The 20,346-nt window shown below is 44.6% G+C and overlaps 1 protein-coding gene across 10 annotated transcripts in view; it reads left to right on the plus strand.

The window, feature by feature from the left end:
* PDE5A (phosphodiesterase 5A) overlaps positions 1-20,346 on the plus strand; it is a 783,446-nt gene that overhangs the window by 717,582 nt on the left and 45,518 nt on the right. For all 10 annotated transcript variants that reach the window (XM_086961429.1, XM_086961430.1, XM_086961428.1 and 7 more), the window contains one exon: positions 18,578-18,665. In XM_086961429.1, coding sequence (XP_086817555.1) covers positions 18,578-18,665 — 88 coding nt within the window. The remainder of the gene's footprint in view (positions 1-18,577; positions 18,666-20,346) is intronic.

Below are 20,346 nucleotides of genomic sequence, written 5' to 3' on the forward strand. Positions count from 1 at the left end.
TAGTAAACAGCCATGAGTAAACAACGTTGTAGTGTTTTAAAAAAGTAATACAGCCAACCTGAGGCCGCCTGGCTGTGACCTACGTGACTGATCTATGCCTCAGTCTGTGTTAGCCTCGTCTACACTGATTCACTGTCTTCTTAGAGACTTACTGTCCCATGTCGTCGGCTCAAGTGAGTCCACTGACACAATCTAACAGCGTCTCTCTATAATCACTAGGCAGCTGCTAAAGTTTGTGGCCTCTAACATCCTGATGGAGGCTCGAGTGTAGGCCGGGCCCCGCCCTAATCCCTGGCCTGGAGTCCAAAGTGCTGTAATGCACATGCCATTATTATGATTATAAATTCCAGGGTAGGAGCCAGGGGGCCTAGTCGGCATAGGCTGGCTAATTGTTGTCCGTTGGCCTGGCAACACACATATCCAACTAGTGATGGTCCGATGTTCGATTTCCTGCCTCAGCCTGTGTGGTACAGTGAGCACCAGCATTGATGCCACATTTAAAGCACAGCAGTCGAGTGTACTGTATACCGGAACACTCTATAGCACTAAGCCCCAGGAACGATAACTTCTGCCTCAGCCTACCTACTACCATGCCAGCACCAGCAGCATTCAGGTAATTTATCAGAGAAAACAGCTCTAGAAGTGCGACTCCGGTACAGTCAGTATTTTAATATTCTGGCAGATACAAAAGGTATTTTTACCCCTATCTGTACATACTTTAAACAGTGCATATAAGAAGAAAACAGTATAAAATGTGCATTCAAACTGCCCTAATGACCCTTGACTGATAAAGTAAAAAAAGAGAGAAAGTGCATTTCAAAAATGAATACAGACAATTTCATGCAAAGTTCCCTTAAAACCCAAGTCCAGGCCTTTGCAAACTGTTAAAACCTGAAATGGTAGACTTTATTTTTTCTCCAAAAGGTGGCAATCCTAAATGAACAACAGTATTGAGGCCGCAGTAAGAGGACAATAGTTGAGTGTAATGTATGTCAGCACTCTCTGCAGCTCTGAGCCCCTGACAGATGGCAGTACAATCCTCTTAGAAACGGGCAGTAGGTTAGTGAACTTATTTTTCAGGTATTTTGTAGTAGTTTTAATATCTTTTTAGAACTTCTCATTATTTGAAGGGTTATAATTTTGGATATTTTGTTCTGTCAATGCACTTCATTGATTGATTTTTCTTGTGAAAGTGTCACTCTAAGTGTTACACATGTTGTCACATGTTGCTGTTGAATGTCACTCATAAGTACAGTTAAATCATGAAAATGTGACACATGAGAAGTCAGAATACTTGGCAGCTATGAGTAAGTGCTTGAGACTGAGTGACAGTATAATCTCCAAGTTCCACTTACTATGCTATAAAATTTGCTTTTTAGGCTACCATGTGGTCATGAAGGATCAGATTAATGAGATCAAGTTCTGAGCAGCTGCAGTGCCTACCCTCTGTTTTTGAGAACTTAAGTCACAAAGTCTCCCTGCAGTTAACGCCCTTCCATTTCCCATACTTTGCAAAAGTTTTAAGATCTTCTTAGAGTTTCTTGTTGCTCAAATGGGAGTAATTTCTGATATTTATATGTTTCCCATGTTTTAATTGCTTGATTTCTCTCGCAAGAAAGTGTCACTCATAGTTGTTGAAATGTCACCCATAATTACACTGAAATTATGAAAATGTCACACATAGCAATCTGAAACCTTTAAGGTCATCATCTACTATTTACTGTGCTTTGAATGTTGATACAATTTGAATATGTGATAAATATGTAATGTAAATGTGCTGTAAAATTCCCCATTGTGGTCTGTCGTTTTTTCAAAATTTTCCTAGGGGACTACCCCGCCAAATCCCCTTATTAGCCGTCAGGCTCGCTCGCTGCGCTCGCTCGGTACGCGCAATGGGGGCTGGTCTGGCAAAATTTGCCAGGGCTGCTTTCAGTTCCCAGTCCGGCCCTGGTCGCTGCTCACTCCCGCAAGGTGGATGCCGCCACAAGCACGATTGCGAGTGCTTGAAAAGTGATGCGGGAGTGAGCAGGTAAACGCCAGACATGCTGCGATCGCTTTTACTTTCATGGCAGCGCAGCCGTGCTTGTTATACACTGAGCACGCTTTTCATTTTATTCTACCTGGTTCCTTTAATGTGATAGAACTTTGTGTCATCGGATTGTAGAATTGTTGACACCTCAACCAATCGTGCTGTACTGTATGGAATTTCAAAGTGCATATTGGCTGGGAAGTCCGTACTTGCCTCTCTAATGTGTAAACACTGTCGGTGTCTGATGACCACTGAATGCAAGTGACATCAGACTCGACTATTCAGTAAATATGGTAGGGGTAGGACCTGCCGTTAGCGGCCCGAGCAGACGAGTACTGACAAACACGACATGTTACCATCAAAGAAATTGATCACTTCATCTAGGTTTTTCCAAATGTACTTAACTGTTCAGCCACATGTGGATATAGATGCTTGTTCTGTACACCATCAACTACTTTCACAGTCGCCACGTACGACTGTTGAAAATCTGTTGGTTTGTGAAGTTTCTTCAGGAATAAGGGAAATATCTGCATGCAAAACTTTCTTTATGAATAACTGATAAATTAAATAATACTTGTGCAAAATGCAAATGTCTTTGTAGAAAGAAAAATGCAAGGAGTCATGATAGTGTTATTTATATGCATTTAACGTTACCTAGTGGCCTTTTTTCAACATTGATGAACTTCTGTATTTAAAATCTTTGGGGCTATTGTGTGAACATAGAGGAATCAACATTGTGTGTTATTTATTACATGTTATTAACAATCATGTATTGACAGGAAACTCTTACTCACAATGCCAATTTACTTTCAATAAGCTTAAGGTTCTACAACCAGGAACTACTGAAATTCGACTTACTCTAATTCGGTTTGGCTGGACAGCATACCTGTCTGCGAGATGTATTTTTTAAAAACAGATATAGGGTTTTGGCTCCACCTGGAGCAGCAGGACTCTCTCCACTCATGCTATTGGTTGCTTGATCCATCCTTCCGTTTCCTGTGGTTGCATCGCAATGCATGTGGGAACATTTTACAACTCAAGGGTAAACTGGATCATCATATATTAAGTTCTCTCATATATGCAGTGTACACAGAAACCCTTTTTGTTTTGGGTTTTTTCATCACAGCATTTTGGTTTCATGTTTTAGTCCGGATTCAGTGCATGTTTTCCCGTTTGTTGTATTCTTTATTTTTTCAACAACTGTGCCTTTCACACAGATTGTGCATGGATTGTTATTCCCTTGTTGTTTTCCTTTTTATGACGTTTCCAATAGTTTTCTCCATCTTTCTATTACCCATCTTTCTTACTCATCGATCTTTTCATGTTAAAATCTTCAGCAAAGCCAATAGGTCTGGCTTACGCATGCGAATATAGACATTAATTAATGCTACCATTTGTTAACACATTAAAGCTTTGCCAATGTTTTAGTTTCAGTGCAGATGAATGTTCGCTATCCTGTCAGGAATAAAACCATTCATTTGGAAAGGGGCGACCATTCGGTCCCCCCGAACGTATGGTGGAGTACCTCGATCCCCCCGGGAGGCCATCTTGGGCGGGAGGCGAGTCTCGGCTGGTATGCCCGAAGCGGCGTAGCCGGGGCGCGCCTTTTTCCCGCCCTGGAGTGGGTTGTCCTAGACACTGACGCGGCAGGCCACGCCCAGGGAGGCAGGCGGAGGCGGGTTTACGCCCGCCCGAAGACGGATAAAAGGAGCAACAAGCCAAGGAAGCATCCTCTTGTTCCTGTGCTCTGAAGCTGCACCTCCCCGCTGCACGTGAGCTCGAGACGGAACGAAGAGCCAATTTTGAGCGTTGTAATTTTTGTCTTTGTTTTACAGATATCTTCGTTCGAGAATGCCGGGCAAGAAGGTCGGAAAGCGGGTCGGGACCGATCAGATGCTCCGCATGCTCATAAAGGAAGTAGCCGATTTGAAGAAGCAGATGGCGGTAAAGAATGGGGAGGGAGGACCGAAGCGAATCGTCGGACCAGCATTGCCGGGAGTAGTCCCTAGCGGGAGAGGCAAGAGGTCCAGGAGGGGGGCACCTGGGGGGGAGGCCCCGGTTCCCGATACACCGATAGAGGAGCCTACCCCGGTTCCGAAGGAGGGGCATCCAATCCCCGTGGTAGTCACCCCCGTGAACGGAGAGGATATGCCTCCCGAGTTGGCGGCACAACTGGCAGCGTGGTTGGGAAAAGATAGTGAGGGCACCACGGCTGACGACGCCAGGGCAGTAATGAGACAACTGCGGGAATCTAGAGAGGCTGCGAAGGCACCATCTTCTGTTCCCCCACAGGTTCCGGTGGCTGAGATTGCAGCAGGCGCGAGTTCGGCAGCAAGTACAGCACCTAGTGCAGGTAAGCGGCTACTGCCGATTGCGGGGGAGGGGTCTGTACCCTCACGAAGGGAGAAAGTGGCCCAGCATGTTTCATTTGAAATTAAGGAAAAGATTTGGGCCGATAAGTATGTGAACATGTTTTCTTTGCTTACTGACCATTACGAGATGGAGCATGTGAAGGGCCAAAAAGAGCTTATGCATCCGAGTGTTTGGCGCGCAAAAATGGCCGCCTTTAAGGTCGACGAAAACATAGGTACTTGGGGCAGAGCGTTTGGCATTTTTACCTCCATTATGGGTGAGCGAAGGCCTGAATTGTTGACGGAGTTGCCTATTTACCAGACACGTATCATGGAGTATTCTCTAGCATACGAGGGCAATCAGTGGTTTTGTTATGACAATCTTTTTAGGAAGGCTAAGGAGCACGACCCAGCTCTAACATGGGATTGTTATGACTCCATTTCTTGGCAAAAAATGGAGAATTCAGGCATGTTAAAAGTACCATTGTCGGGGAGTAACGGGGGTGAGTCTTCCCGCCAATCCTCTGGGACACCCTTTCGGACGGGTGCAGGTAACGAGCACCACTCGAAGTCGAGTGGCAACGCAGGTAAAAGGGGGATTTGTTGGAATTTTAACAGGGGAAAATGTACGAGGCCCCAAGGGTCATGCAAGTTTAGACATGAATGTGGGGGGTGTGGACAATCCTCCCATCCTGAGACCATGTGCAGAGCCAAAACGGGTGATAACGGTGGTAGGGGAAGCGCCAAACAGGTCTGAAATAGTCCGAGGGGCGCCTTTACCTACCCCGATTGATACCATGGCAATGATTCCTTGGCTCAACGAATACCCGGACCATGTCTCCGCTGGGGTGTTGCGAGACGGTTTTTCATATGGTTTCCGCATTCCAGTGGGGGATTTTCGGGGTGAAGCAAGTTGTAAGAACCAACTGTCGGTCCTGCAGCATACGGCAGTGGTACGGGTAAAGATTGGGAAAGAGGTGACTCGAGGGCGGGTTGCCGGTCCATTCGATTTTCCACCAGTTCCTAACTTTGTTTGTTCCCCATTAGGGGTGGTCCCCAAGAAGGACCCGGGTGAGTTTAGGCTAATACATAACTTGTCAGCCCCACGAGGTCTTTCCGTGAATGATGCGATAGACCCGGAAGTGTGTTCGGTGCGGTACGCATCTTTCGATGAGGCCGTCGCCATGTTGAATCGCCCGGGGCGCTGATGGCAAAATCAGACATCGAGTCAGCGTTCCGGTTGCTCCCGGTACACCCAGACGATCAGCGTCTTCTTGGTTTCATGTTTCAGGGTCGCTATTATATGGATAGATGTATGCCAATGGGATGCTCTATATCTTGTGCTTACTTTGAAAAGTTCAGTTGTTTTCTACAATGGGTATTCACAAGAAAGACGGGTTTTCAGCATGTTATGCATTATCTCGATGACTTTCTGTTCCTGGGGGCAGCCGGGGACCCGGAATGTGGACAGGCTTTAAACGAATTTTGTGCCTTAATGAATCATTTTGGTGTGCCATTGGCACCAGGTAAGACTGTTGGCCCCTCGACTTCACTCGAGTTTCTGGGGATCGAGCTCAACTCGGAGGAAGGTTGTTTTCGGTTACCCAAAGAAAAAGTGTTAAAATTCAGGGCATCCCTTGAAACATGTATTCGAGTGTCTAAGGTAAACCTGCATCAATTGCAACAAACAGTGGGCCAGTTGAATTTTGCCCTCAGAGTAATGCCAATGGCCCGCCCCTTTTCCCGCTCGATTGCACAAGCCATGGTCGGCCTGAAGGAGGGACACCACCGCACGAGGCTCTCGGCAGAGATTCGCCAGGACATGCGCATTTGGCTGGCATTCTTGGCGGATTTCAATGGTCGAATTGTCTGGAACAAACCGGCGGTGTCCTCCGAGGAGCTGGGGCTGTGGACAGACTCGGCGGGGAGTATAGGTTTTGGCGCCATATTCGGTATGCAATGGTCGGCTCAAAAATGGCCGTCATGGTGGCACGAGTGCGGGCTGACGAGTAACATTGCTTTTCTCGAACTCTTCCCAATTTTGGTGGCCCTGAAAACATGGCCTGAGGGGTTCCGGGATCACTCTGTGGTGTTCTGGTCTGATAACATGACCGTGGTTGAGTGTATCAATAGTCAGGCAATACGTTGCAAATGGATTCTGAGACTGCTCAAGGAAATTGTGTTATTGTGTATGCAGTTGAATGTGCTCTTTGGGGCGCGACATGTCCCGGGGGTGTTGAATCAAGCGGCTGATGCACTTTCTCGTTTCCGTATGCAGGCCTTCTGGGGTTTTCTGCCCACAGCGGACCGGGTGGCGGCACCCTTTCCCGAAGCTCTCTGGTCTCTCGGTGCCCCGAACTACAAAACCTCGTGGGAGAGAGTTTAGCACCCAGGACAAGGAAGGCATATGAAGGGGCGTTTCGTTCCTATTGGTCCTTTTTGGGTTCTGCTAGGGGGGAGCTTTGGGGCCAGGAAGAGCTTGTCGTAAAATTTTTGCTGTCTCTACATCGGGCAGGCAAATCAGTAGCTACGGCCCAGAGGCATCGGGCCGCCATTTCCTTTATGGCAAGGGCTCATGGGATCCGGGACCCGACAGCGTCTTTCGTGGTGCAGAAAGCGCTACGTGGGTGGCAACGTCTGAAGGGTCGCAGAGTAGATCGGAGACACCCGATAGGCCTGGATAGGTTGGCCCTGTTATTTTCTGTACTCCCTGCGACATGTTCATCCCGGTATGAAACAGTGTTATTCCGAGCCGCTTTTGCGCTAGCATTCCATGGGGCTATGCGGGTAAGCGAACTGGTGGCGAAGAACAAGCAGGATACGGTGGGGGGACTGTGCCGAGAGCACATTCAGGTTAAGGGGGAGACGATGACTGTCTCGTTTGTCAGGTCCAAGACCGATCAGGGTGCGATTGGGGACTGCATAATCATACATAGGATTCCCGGGTCTCCCATGTGCCCTGTTGTTTGCGTAGAGGAATATTTGGCGCAGAGGGTGGCATCATGGGGGGGAACCTTGTTGAGACACGCTGACGCCACCCCACTGACGAGGTTTCAGTTCCAGCGGGTGCTTGCGATGTCAATTTCGGCCGCGGGCTTGAACCCCGGCGAGTTCGGGACCCATTCCTTTCGGATAGGGGCTGCTACTGAGGCTACAGCCAGGGGTCTGAGTGTGGAAAAAGTGAAACGTCTGGGGCGTTGGTCCTCGAATTGTTACAAAAAGTATGTGAGGTTGCACATGTTGTGAAGCTGTAATGATGTACTCACGCTTCTTGTTTTTGTTTGGTTTACAGTTTCGCAAGCTCACGAGGCGGGGCGGACTGTGCAGTCGACCTGACACCTGGGAACCAGCGGTCAGATATCACCGGCTGCGGGAAAAGTGGTGTGGGTCGTGGGCCACTCATACGTGAGGCGTGCCGCGGACGTATTCAAAGCAGGTGACATGATTCACATGGCTGGGGAATACGGGTACAGGGTGACCTTCTACGGAAGGGGCGGGCTCTGTATTGACCAGTTTCAATCCTTTTTCGAGGGTTTGTTAGGGCGGACAAGGTCACCGCCGTCTATAATCATAGTCCATCTTGGGGGCAACGATTTGGTGGCCACTGGTAGACGACTTCTTCTCGAGGCAATGCTCTCCACTGTAAGTTGGTTGGCGAGAAGAGTTCCAGGGTGCACAATTGCATGGTCCCATATGATTCCACGGAAAGTGTGGCGGGGGGCGAATTCGGTTTCTGCTCTGAGTCACTCAGTGAAGAAAGTAAATAATAAATTGGGTAGATTGTTTCGTTCAAGTACACTGCATTCTATTCCACATGGTTGTATTAAGGGGGACAGTATGTACCTGGGTGATGGGGTCCATTTGTCCCGGGTGGGGAATGAGTTACTCATAGGAGACCTCATAGCTTGGCTAAAGAGTTTAAAACATGACCTTTAGGCAGGAGTTGTTGTGGGGGGTCCGGATAGCCGGTCAACTATCCGGCCTGTGGCGGTAAGGTCATGATCGGTGAGCAGTAATTGGAAGATCCCTATGGGGGGGCGTCACCCATTACGGATGGGAGCGCTCGGGGGAGGTGGCCATTGGCCCCTCAACGGGGAGGCGGTCCCTTCTAAGGATGGGCCGCCGGAAGGAAAGGAAAGGCGGTCAAGGCCCCTTCCTGGATAGGAGGGGCTATGGGCCCCTCCTGGGGAATTTCCCGGGGCCAGGACACCTGCGACGGCAGATGTGGTAAGTTGTGTGGGGTGGGGAGGGGGTTTACGCTACCTTCTAGACACCTCACACGAGTCCTCGGACGACCTTTAAATGGCGTTGAGTTCATTGGGGCCCCCGTCAAGTCAAGGGAAATTGGTAGATGCACTTGAGGTACGCCTCTGTGCGGTCGGCCCTCACAAGTGGGGGAGGTATTTCTGGTTTAGGGATCTGACACCGGTTGCGACCTTGCCGTTGGCCCTTAAAAGTTAGGATGTACAATTTCAAGTTAAATGTTTTGTAGGATGTTAGTTCGGCTAGGAGAACCTTTGTATTAGAAATATGTTAAGGTTAGCCAAACATCATGATGTGGAAATGAAATTGTACATAATATGAAACTGTTATTTTAATGTTTTGTTTCATATTTTAATAAATACTGCCGGGAGGGTCACTCCCTCCCGTCTTCCAAAAGTTCAGAACCGTTTCCGGTTTCCCATCCTTGGGGATTGTGTCGAGAGGGGGTGGCGGGTATCTCAGCCATATGGAAAGGGGCGACCATTCGGTCCCCCCGAACGTATGGTGGAGTACCTCGATCCCCCCGGGAGGCCATCTTGGGCGGGAGGCGAGTCTCGGCTGGTATGCCCGAAGCGGCGTAGCCGGGGCGCGCCTTTTTCCCGCCCTGGAGTGGGTTGTCCTAGACACTGATGCGGCCGGCCACGCCCAGGGAGGCAGGCGGAGGCGGGTTTACGCCCGCCCGAAGACGGATAAAAGGAGCAACAAGCCAAGAAAGCATCCTCTTGTTCCTGTGCTCTGAAGCTGCACCTCCCCGCTGCACGTGAGCTCGAGACGGAACGAAGAGCCAATTTTGACCCACCCACCAGCCCCTGAGGACAGCCAGTTGTTTTAAATAAAGTTTTGATGTGGTAACTCTATTTCTTACAGGTTGTGATGATTGTCGTGTTATTTTGAGTATGCAATAAAGAATGGTCATTTACAGTATGTTTTTTCCAATAAAGTGATTTTGCACTAGTGTTGATCGGTAATCATACGTGAAATAGTTAGGGTTGTTTTGTAATTAGTAGTTTTAGTTAAATTGTCGTATTTATTTTGGTCGGGCGGTAAGGTCATGATCGGTGAGCAGTAATTGGAAGATCCCTATGGGGGGGCGTCACCCATTACGGATGGGACCGCTCGGGGGAGGTGGCCATTGGCCCCTCAACGGGGAGGCGGTCCCTTCTAAGGAAGGAAAGGAAAGGCGGTCAAGGCCCCTTCCTGGATAGGAGGGGCTACGGGCCCCTCCTGGGGAATTCCCGGGGCCAGGACACCTGCGACGGCAGATGTGGTAAGTTGTGTGGGGTGGGGAGGGGGTTTACGCTACCTTCTAGACACCTCACACGAGTCCTCGGACGACCTTTAAATGGCGTCGAGTTCATTGGGGCCCCCGTCAAGTCAAGGGAAATTGGTAGATGCACTTGAGGTACGCCTCTGTGCGGTCGCCCCTCACAAGTGGGGGAGGTATTTCTGGTTTAGGGATCTGACACCGGTTGCGACCTTGCCGTTGGCCCTTAAAAGTTAGGATGTACAATTTCAAGTTAAATGTTTTGTAGGATGTTAGTTCGGCTAGGAGAACCTTTGTATTAGAAATATGTTAAGGTTAGCCAAACATCGTGATGTGGAAATGAAATTGTACATAATATGAAACTGTTATTTTAATGTTTTGATTTTGTTTCATATTTTAATAAATACGGCCGGGAGGGTCACTCCCTCCCGTCTTCCAAAAGTTCAGAACCGTTTCCGGTTTCCCATCCTTGGGAATTGTGTCGAGAGGGGGTGGCGGGTATCTCAGCCATATTAGTAATCACCTTAAATAAGAGGTTTCCAGCAGAGCTCGAGCCGACCATTTACAAATAGCCTCTGCTCAGTTTGTTAATCTCGCCAAGCCTACTATATCTATTTTCCAGGAAACATCTTGTGGTGTCTTGCATAATGCATCTTTCTAGTTGCCAGGTTCCATGGTAACGGGATGATGCATTGCTGCTAGATTCTAGAATGGGTGGTTGTAAGTTAGTTGAAGGGAGAGGCTGACATGGAGAAGATTTACCTGCTTGTTATCCAATAAAGACTACTTTAATTGCTACACCTTGATCTTCAGTCATTACACATCCTAAACAACGAGGATAAAACAACGACTTACATTAACAACGAAGTCTCAACAACGAAGGCTCGCATACAACGAAGTCCTGAACCACGAAGTTGTGAACAACGACTTATCAACAAAGAATCAGACAGACTTATGTCTTGTTTGTATCCGGGCAGTATGTGAGGCACGTCACTTCTCTCTGCCCCCCTACCCCTAATCTACATCTACATCCCTATTTTACTGAATGCCCAACTCCAGAAACGTGGACTGTACATTTTCGTAGCTGTGTTCTAGAATATAAGGAAGTGGCAGCAGTTTACGTCAGGCTGCTTCTCTTGGGTTCCAGTCATCCACTTGGGAGATAGTTTTAACTACTGGCCTCAGACTTTCTGAGTTAAGCTCTGTTTTTAAACTATTGTCTTGAAAATGGGGCCCCTGGTTTTATACTTCATTCGTTGCTTGCTGGAGAAGTGGCAGTGTAGCTCAGACAGAACAGGAAAGCTGTGTAAGGATGACAGAGGTGTGTGGTGTTTTATTATCATTAAATATATATCAGCTGTGCCCTCTATCAGGCCTTCCCACGTGGACTATTGAAGACATCTCATGTCTCGCTACTGCAGGCCCCCTTTCTTGCCGTACCTTATGAATTAAGGTTTATTTTCTCTATTCATTCAATGCTGTGTCAGTTTATCTATTAATTCTTTTGTAGTACAGACATAAGCCCCTGGGGTGTTAGTGCCTTACATAAGAAAATGTTGGGAAGACAATATGTATTTGCACATAAAAACATAACTGAACATAGTAGTATATCTACTTAACAGTTAAAGCACTTGTTAAAGGAGCTCAGTTCTAAGTCTGCAAGCTTCCCTCAGCTGTCCCTACACCAGTTCAAGCTCCCGGACACTTCTCCCAATGCAGCATTCTTCCACACATTGGAGAAGTGTGGCTCAGGGGTTAGAGGCGGCAGACCCGGAAGCTGGGATCGGCCCTGGACCAGGGTTCAATTCCCCGCCTCGACGGGGCTTGGGCTCAATAATTCCACGGACTCGATAATTCTCGCTCCGGTGCCTACTCGACTCACGGGTTCACACTCTGCGACTCTGGGCAATAGCTTGCTTAATCTCCACAACGGCCCCTCGCGGTGGGATGCCTGGCTTTCACCTTGTGGATACCCTGCCGGGGTTATCTCACAGGGGAATACCAGGACGGGTTCCCTAAGCAAGCGCTTAGATGCCTGCGATGTGGGTGGTTTGCGCTATATAAATACATGTACATTTATATTTACATTTACATTCCCCGCTTCTTCAAGCTTCTCTTTACTGCCCCTACACCACTACAAGCTACCTGATACTGCTTCCAATGCCGCGATATTCCACACGTTCCTCACTTCTGCAAGCTTTTCTCGGCTGCCCCTACATCACTGCAAGCTACCAGACATTGCTTCCAATACCGTGAGCTTCCACACTATCCAATTTAGGCTTGATATAACCGTGCACATATTCAGGAATGAAATTAAAATTGAACCACCCAGGATAATGTGCTGCATAACTAAACACTTATAAGGTCCCAAAGGTGAGACCTATTGGCTATGCAAATGCTTGTTAGAAAGGTCTGCATTGGATACTTCTCCTAAACATTCTAACCGTATCATGATGCTTTCCTTTTTTTTTTTTTTTTAATTCTTTTTATTAACAACTTTTTACATATTATTTTTTCCCCCCTACACCGGGGGTGAGGAACAATTTACTATATAAATTCAATCATATTTCCACAAAGAGAAAAAAAAGCAATAAAAAAAACAACTTATGCTATAATGTACATAGAGGAACATATACATCATGAGGGACTTAGATTTAGAAATTGATCAATCCGATCATGTGGAGCACCTGAATTTACCAGAAAATCATATAACACATTATTTCTTGCTGAACACTTGTGAATCCTCCCTCCTGCCCTAATAAACTTTACGAACCTATACATTATATACATTATATACATTATACTTCTTCTATCCAAATAAACATAAATCATACGTCACATTGTTTCTTGCTAAACACTTATGAGCCCTCCCTCCTAACCCAATAATCATTACAAACCTATACATTATATACATTATATACATTATACTTCTTCCTTCCATTTTATTATCGGCTCCCATATTTTCAATCCTAACTTCCTCCCATTCTTTCCTTTTCTAGAGTATATTGCCTTTTCCAAACTGTAAATGTTTAGAACCTTAGCTAACCATTGTTGAAGTACTGGTGCTGACTGATCAAGCCAAGCTGAGGCAATGCATAATCTAAAAACAGCCATAGCAACGAAAATAAAATAGCAACCCTCTCCATGCGCGTTGCCTGAGTTTACTCCCAATAACACAATCGTAGGGGTTAAGTTGACGGTTATCTTCAATGCTCTTTGAAAAAACTTTTGTATTTCATTCAGTATTGTTGATAGACATAGACATGTTGCAAAAATATGAATTATATCTGCCTGTAGACTTCCACATCTAGGACAATTTATCCCAGTAATCGCACCCCATTGTGCAGGTTTTGCTGGAGTATAATTAGGCTGTGGGGTTTTAGGTTTAAACCTATAATAACTGATAAAACCCCACTGAAAGAAAAATAGCCCTCACTGGTGAAAACATATAAACACTGAAAAAACACCTAGACAGCCACAAACTAAATGCCATTCAAAGAAAGGAAAAAGAGCGTGAAAGACATTTTTTTTCTTTTCTTCCTGAAGGGGTCAATACAATGTAACTCTGTTATACAAGCTAGCAGTAAGAAAGACTAACTCTGCTTGAGTTTTGTTCTTTAGGGATGCCACTAAAATATTGTTTCTTCTTCCTTTTACTTTTTTTCAGTTTTGTGGCCTTTGGTCTAAAGATGCAGGGTTTAGTTTCATGTTTTAGGACTAGTTTAATTATTTTATAAACTATAGAGAATCAGGAAATATCAAACTCATATTTGATATTTTGGCTGCATTTGATTCTTTCACCGATAGGTAAAATGGTAGGTTTCATGAAAATCTTTCCTATTATGTGTCATCACATTTACCCACAGAGAATTGGTAAAAGCCCTTAATACATCAGACCATAGTTTCTATTGAGTCGATATTGATAGTAGGTGAATTGCCAACACCTCAGCTTTAAACATTCAATGCAAGGTGTAGTGACCAGTATATGTATATCACCAAGCATCTCGGATAGTGGTGAAAACATGACACCAGACTTTTGGAAACCATGGAACGCAGTGTCACTTGTAATGCTCTGCAAAAAAGGTTCTTTACAATCTTTAGAGTTAATGAGGTATGCTATTGACTTTTTAGTACATTCTGGTGCACTGTTTTCTTATGCCCAGGAACTAAAACACAATTATTTATCATTTTGTGCTTTATGTGGCATCAAAGAAAGAGTCATCCCAACTGGTTCCCTTAGCTGATGGTTCTCAGGCCAAGGGGCTATGAATGCTGAGAGGGCCTTTTCACAGAAGTTTACATGGGAAGGAAAGAGCAAACACACATGACCCAAAGACTCACTGTAGAAGTATTGTATGGTGTACTACAATAAGATTAATTTGCAAAAATCTATTTGGACCTCATATACACTATAAGTACACTGTCTATATACCATGTTCTTTCAGTGCAGAAAGCAAGCAATAATGAAAGCAAAATGTTCCATAAACACCGGAAAAACACTTTTTCTGTTGTTTTTAGTGGCGCGAAAATGTGTAACCACTGATAACTACTGTTTTTTAAGATATTGAAAACACTGAAAAAAAAACACCAGAATATATCAAAAATAGAAACTGAAAACAGGAAAGCCTAAGTATAATACAACCGGTATATAGTTTTATAGTGCTGAGCCTGTAATGTTGCAGAGCACAGAATATTGTGTCCCAGTTCTACTGACATATTAAAACATTCCAATTCTATATCCAATTTAGCCGACCAGCTTTCCCCCCACTTAACCATGTCATCCGGTTTTGATTCAATTAACTGCATAAAACCTTTTAATAGTGCAGTTTACTCCATTATGTATCGCCTCAAGTATAGGATTTTTCTCAAATCCTCTCGAGCCCCCCCTTTTTGTTTTTCAAAAAACTTCTTACTTGAAGATATTTAAAGAAATGCCTTGTTGCCAAATCATATTTCTCCTGTATTTGTACAAATTGTTTCATCCCCTGTGCACCCATCAGGTCCCCCACTTTTATAATACCCTTCCTGTACCATTCTATATACACTAAATCAGAAAAAATATCCTCAGGGAATACTGAATTATCTTTTATTCTCGTGTATCTATTAATTTTCCCCAGACCATATTTCTTGGTAAAAGCTTTCCAAATATTATGAGCTCCCAAAATGGTCTTAAATCGTGTCCTTTTGAAGTAAGCTGTGTCAAAGTGTTTCAAATATATATTTTTAACCTCTTCCCCATCAATAAACCATATATTGCTAATGATCCTTAATCATCTTCCCCTTCTGCTTCTGCTCCACCTATCAATCCAGCCATATATTGTAAAGCTGCAGCCCAGTAGTAAGATTTCAGATCCGGTAGAGCCCACCCTCCTCTCTCTCTTGGGAGTACCATAAATCTTGCTGCTCTCCTAGTTTTACCTTTAGACCAGATAAATCTATTGATCATTCCTTCGATCTTTTTAAACCAGAGATTATCAAACCGTAACGGGATTGTCCTAAAAATATATAAAAATTTCGGTAAAATTAACATCTTTATGATGTTTACTCTACCAACTATTGTGAGGTGTAAATTGTTAAGTCTATCTAGATCTTTCCCCACCTTTCTTATGATAGGATCTATGTTTAATTCTACTAACTTTCCTAACTCTGCAGTGATCGTTATACCCAGATATGTTCCTGTCTGCACCACTCGTGAATCTTGACACACTGCCTTACTGTTTTTTATAATCTGTGTTTTCCCAGTATTTAAAGAGTAACCTGACACTTTTCCGAATTTTTTAGCCTCCAGTTCCAAATATCTGATAGCCTCTGTGGGTACTGGTGTTACAACAGCCACGCCATCGGCATATGCAAGTATCTTACAGTCCCCCCTAGGCGTAGCAACTGGAGGTATATTCCCATTCCCTTCCATTCTACGTATTAATGGATCCAGATATATAGCAAAAAGTAATGGGGAACACGGACATCCCTGTCTAGTACCCCTATTGATTTTCAGTTGTTCCCGAGTTTATTCTTATCGTAGCCACCGGATCTCTATACAAAGTCTTTATTGCCGTAAGGAAGCCGTTTCCAAAACCCACCCTTTCTAAGACACTCCACAAATACACCCAGGATACACGATCAAATGCTTTCTCGGCATCTAACAATAAGACCGCAAATGGTTCCCCTATAACTTCCATTTTATCAAAAAGGGTTATTAATTTCCGTGTATGGTACGTAGTTCCTCGTCCAGGTATAAATCCATGCTGACTAATGGTAACTAGTGGTGTTATTACGCTAGCGAATCTTATTGCTAATGCTTTTGAGTAGATCTTTGTATCAGTATTCATTAGCGTAATTGGTCTGTACGAGCCCGGATCTGTGGGTGGCTTTACTTTCTTTAAGATAACAACTATTTCTGCACCGGACCAAGAGTTTGGTACTGATAGACCCCTCTGTGCCTGTTGCATAGTGCATACCATATCCTTCCCTAACTCTTCCCAGAACACCTTATAGAATTCTAGCGGGATCTTGTCCGGCCCAGCTGCTTTGCCAGATGGAAGATTCTTCAATGCGCTTCCTATCTCCTGTTGATCTAGTGGATTATCTAGCCTCTTTCTCTCTGATTCATCCAACTCAGACCCTTCGTAATCATTCAAATAGGCCGCTATCTCTCCAGGATCTTTTACATCACTTTCTTGGTATAGATTTATATAAAATTTCCTAAAGACTTCTCTAATTTGGTGCACACTTGTTACCACCTTTCCCGAACTGTCTTTTATTGCCTTTATCTCCCCAAGCGATACATTTTGTCTTGCTCTGACTGCTAACATTCTACCTACTCGGTCACTCAACTCATAGCATTTTTCCCTATTAATCACATATTGTTTTGCTGCCTTTGCTGTTATATATTCTTCTGCTTCCATTCGCAATTTTGCTAGTTTCATTATGGCGGGATTTGGTACACATCCATTACTATTAGGTGAGTCTACACTCTTACTCACTTCTTCCTCTGCTGATAGTATCTCCCTTTTTAAGGCATCACTTCTCTCTTGCTTTCTTCTCCTTACTCCAAAACTTATAGGGCCTCATTTATGAAAAGTGACGCATCGCTGCGTGAAAACAGCGATGCGTCACTTTTCACTGCGCACTCCTTGCGACACCAATGATGCGTCATATTTAATGTATGACGCATCATGTCGCAAGGAGTTACAGATACGTCAGTATTTCTGACGCATCTGTAAGCGCAAAAGTGACGCATTGCTGGAGTGTGTCACAAAAGTGACGCAACTCCAGCAATGCGTCCTTTCACATGGGGAAAGCCCCATGTGAAAGGGCTTGCGTCAGTCTTACGCCTGCTGTGAGGCAGGCGCAAGATTTTGACGCAACCGCATCCTAAAAGTGACGCAGTGAAATCTCATAGATTTCACTGCGTCACTATTACGAGGCTTTTTGCGGGGGAACGCCCCCTCTGCATACATTATACCTGACGCAGGTATAATGTGGCGCACGGGTTTAAAAAGTGACGCATCTACCTAGATGCGTCACTTTTTAAATATGGCGCAACAAGGCGCATGTTTTACGCTGCCGATACGTCACAAAAAGTGACGCATCCGCAGAGCAAAACTGACGCAAGGCCTCATAAATGAGGCCCACAGTTTCTCCCCTCACCCCAGCCTTAAATCTATCCCATACCATACCTACAGTTGCTGTGTCTCTATTTATTGTCAGAAATTCTGCTATCAAAATTTTCATATGCTGAATATATGCCTCATCTTCCAGCAGTGCTCTTTCAAAGGTCCACACCGAGCCCCCCCTTGCCACTGCTAATCCCTTTAAGGTAACAATCAGGGGATTATGATCCGCCAATAATCTTGGCAATCTCTCAATACATGCACCATCAAAACCCTGACTACTGACCAAAAAATAGTCTAATCTTGCACTTACTTTATGCGGTGCAGAATAATACGTATATCCATCCTCTCCTGGCTTAAGAGTATCCCAAACGTCCAGTAACCCGTTATGATGCTTTCCTGATTTGTTCGAACAATGGTCTTAACGTAAAATGATGCCCCTGCAGAATATGATGGGGGTGTTGACCCTCCAATATTACACATACATTCAATGACCTTGGCCTAATGGGCTTCCGCCCCATGAAGGGTTGAAGGCCACCTGGGATGTTGCCCCCCTCCCCCCCACAGAAGGGGGCACAGGGGGCTGCATTACAAACTGTGTTCAAAGCCATGTCAATGTGCTTTGAATAACTTTCAGGATAAGGAATAGAGTGAAAAATTCAGCAACACTCTACACAATTCACCATTTTTTTGTAAAAATACCCTGTGACTGCTCTCATACACAGATCTGGCACTCAAAGTGTGCGCCAATCATGTTATGCACGTGCTGCACTGTTTGCAAAGGTGCATATACGTTTCATGTAAGTAGTCAGCAAAGCGTGTGTTTTTCAACCAATGTGTGTGTAGATTGCAAAAATAAAAACATTTTGAATTTTATCCTGTATGCAATATTTAATGGGGTAACTACTGTTTGAGCTTTCCCCCAATATGCAAGCAGTAAAACAGTTCAAAAGAGTGTTTGGGCTTTTTTGCACCAGTGCAAAGCCATGTAATGTGACAAGACCTGAAATTGGTGATTGTAGGTTAAGGTGGGTATTTTTCTTCTTCTTTTCATCAGGAGTGAACATCCACTTGCTCAGCTCTACTGCCATTCCATAATGGAGAATCACCATTTTGACCAGTGTCTGATGATCTTAAACAGCCCTGTAAGTACCTAATCCATGTATTAATATTGTTTTCTGGTTCAAGTCTGTCACCATTACTTAGTCCTTGCTTTCGCTGTCACTTGTTTTATGGAAGTGCTACAGAACAGAGTAAATGTAACACAATCCTTCTGACATCTGGCTACAGCAGGGACATACTAAAAACAACCCTTAAAGTTATTTTGGGGGATGGAGTATTTCCTGTGCTTCCAGAGTAGGGTTGTTGTGAAAGGTTTACCAATATATTTCAAGACTGGTCACTACAATTATGAAATGCCTCAGTGCTGCGCATAGGAAGATGGATCTTTTCTGTCAGGGTTTTGAGAAAGGTTTTAAGGTATCCATCCGATAGTCACAATCCTCCTCAAATCGCTCGGGAGACACTAATTAGGGGTTGGCGGAATTTGCCACGCAAAGCTCTGCGAAAAGGTAAAAAATCTCTGCGAGCACGCAAAAGTTCTGCAAACACGCGGAATTGCTTGTTCCGCGTGTTTGCGACGCTTTTTTCCTGTTTGCGAACGCTGTTTGCGTGCTCGGGGAGAAATATCTCACGGACACGTATTTTCAAAATGGGAACAAGCAAAAAATTCCGCCACGCCGCGGATCGCAGAATTTTTGGCAATTCCTCGTTCTCCGCGGAACGAAAAATTACCCAAATTCCACAAGTGGAACGTAATTTACCACCCAGGACTAACTAGTATTTATATATGGTCAGACACTAGTATGTATATATGGTACCAGAAAGCACTTAGGGGAAAATGGAATAAATGGAAAACACAGGCGTCTTGTCAGGGCATGGACACTGCTCGTTACAAGGTCTCTGAAGGATGCAGAACTAAACACTCAGGGTTTTCTTTGAAGACAGCACATAATTTAAAACATTAGATTGCTAATGGTAAATTCCAGGACGGCCAGGTGTAGCAAACGCAGAGCACGCAAAGTTCTATGTATGTAGGTAAAGGAAGCACAACACAAACAAACCAACAAGGAGGACAGGTAACTCAATAACAAAAGAGAAAATCGAGCCAGAACTGAAAAAGGAAAAAAAAGATAACAAAGTGAAGGCATGCTGATTAGGGTGATGAACAAGCAGGAGCCACTGCAACTTTTAAGTGTTGCTAGGCACTGATAAACTGATAACAGGATGCTTTGATCCTGCATCCTCATCACCTGGAAGGAATCCACACCATCCCGGAAGCGCTGTACAACTGGGGCATGTTCTTTCGTCTAGTCTACCTCCTAGATGCCACCCCCTCCTCCTTTTATTCTTCATGGTCTTCCTGTTCTAAAGAAAATGTGGGATGGGATCTGTTGGAACTAACGTGAGTTCCTTTTATTTCCATTTTGAAAACTAGGGCAACGGAATGCACCCAAAATGGAGAAAAAGGGCAATATACCAGGGATGTATTATTATCTGGGAAGGCAGGAAATGCTGCATAAAGTAAAGCTACACACAATTCTGGTCCCAAGAAATTATACTTTGTAAAGAACAACAAAGGTTATTGAGTACATTTGATTCAAATATTTAGTCCAAATCTCTAACAATCAGGCTCGTGTAATTTATAGCAATTTGATACCAGTGTTAGATGAAGTAAAAACATATGAGTTTAAGTATTTAAAGCAGACCTCAATGTTTGTAACAATAGTGAAAAACCAGTTCCATTGCAGTTGACTCTCACTTGTT

The sequence above is a fragment of the Lissotriton vulgaris genome, chromosome 3_1, assembly GCF_964263255.1.
Source record: "Lissotriton vulgaris chromosome 3_1, aLisVul1.2, whole genome shotgun sequence".
Taxonomy (NCBI): domain Eukaryota; kingdom Metazoa; phylum Chordata; class Amphibia; order Caudata; family Salamandridae; genus Lissotriton; species Lissotriton vulgaris.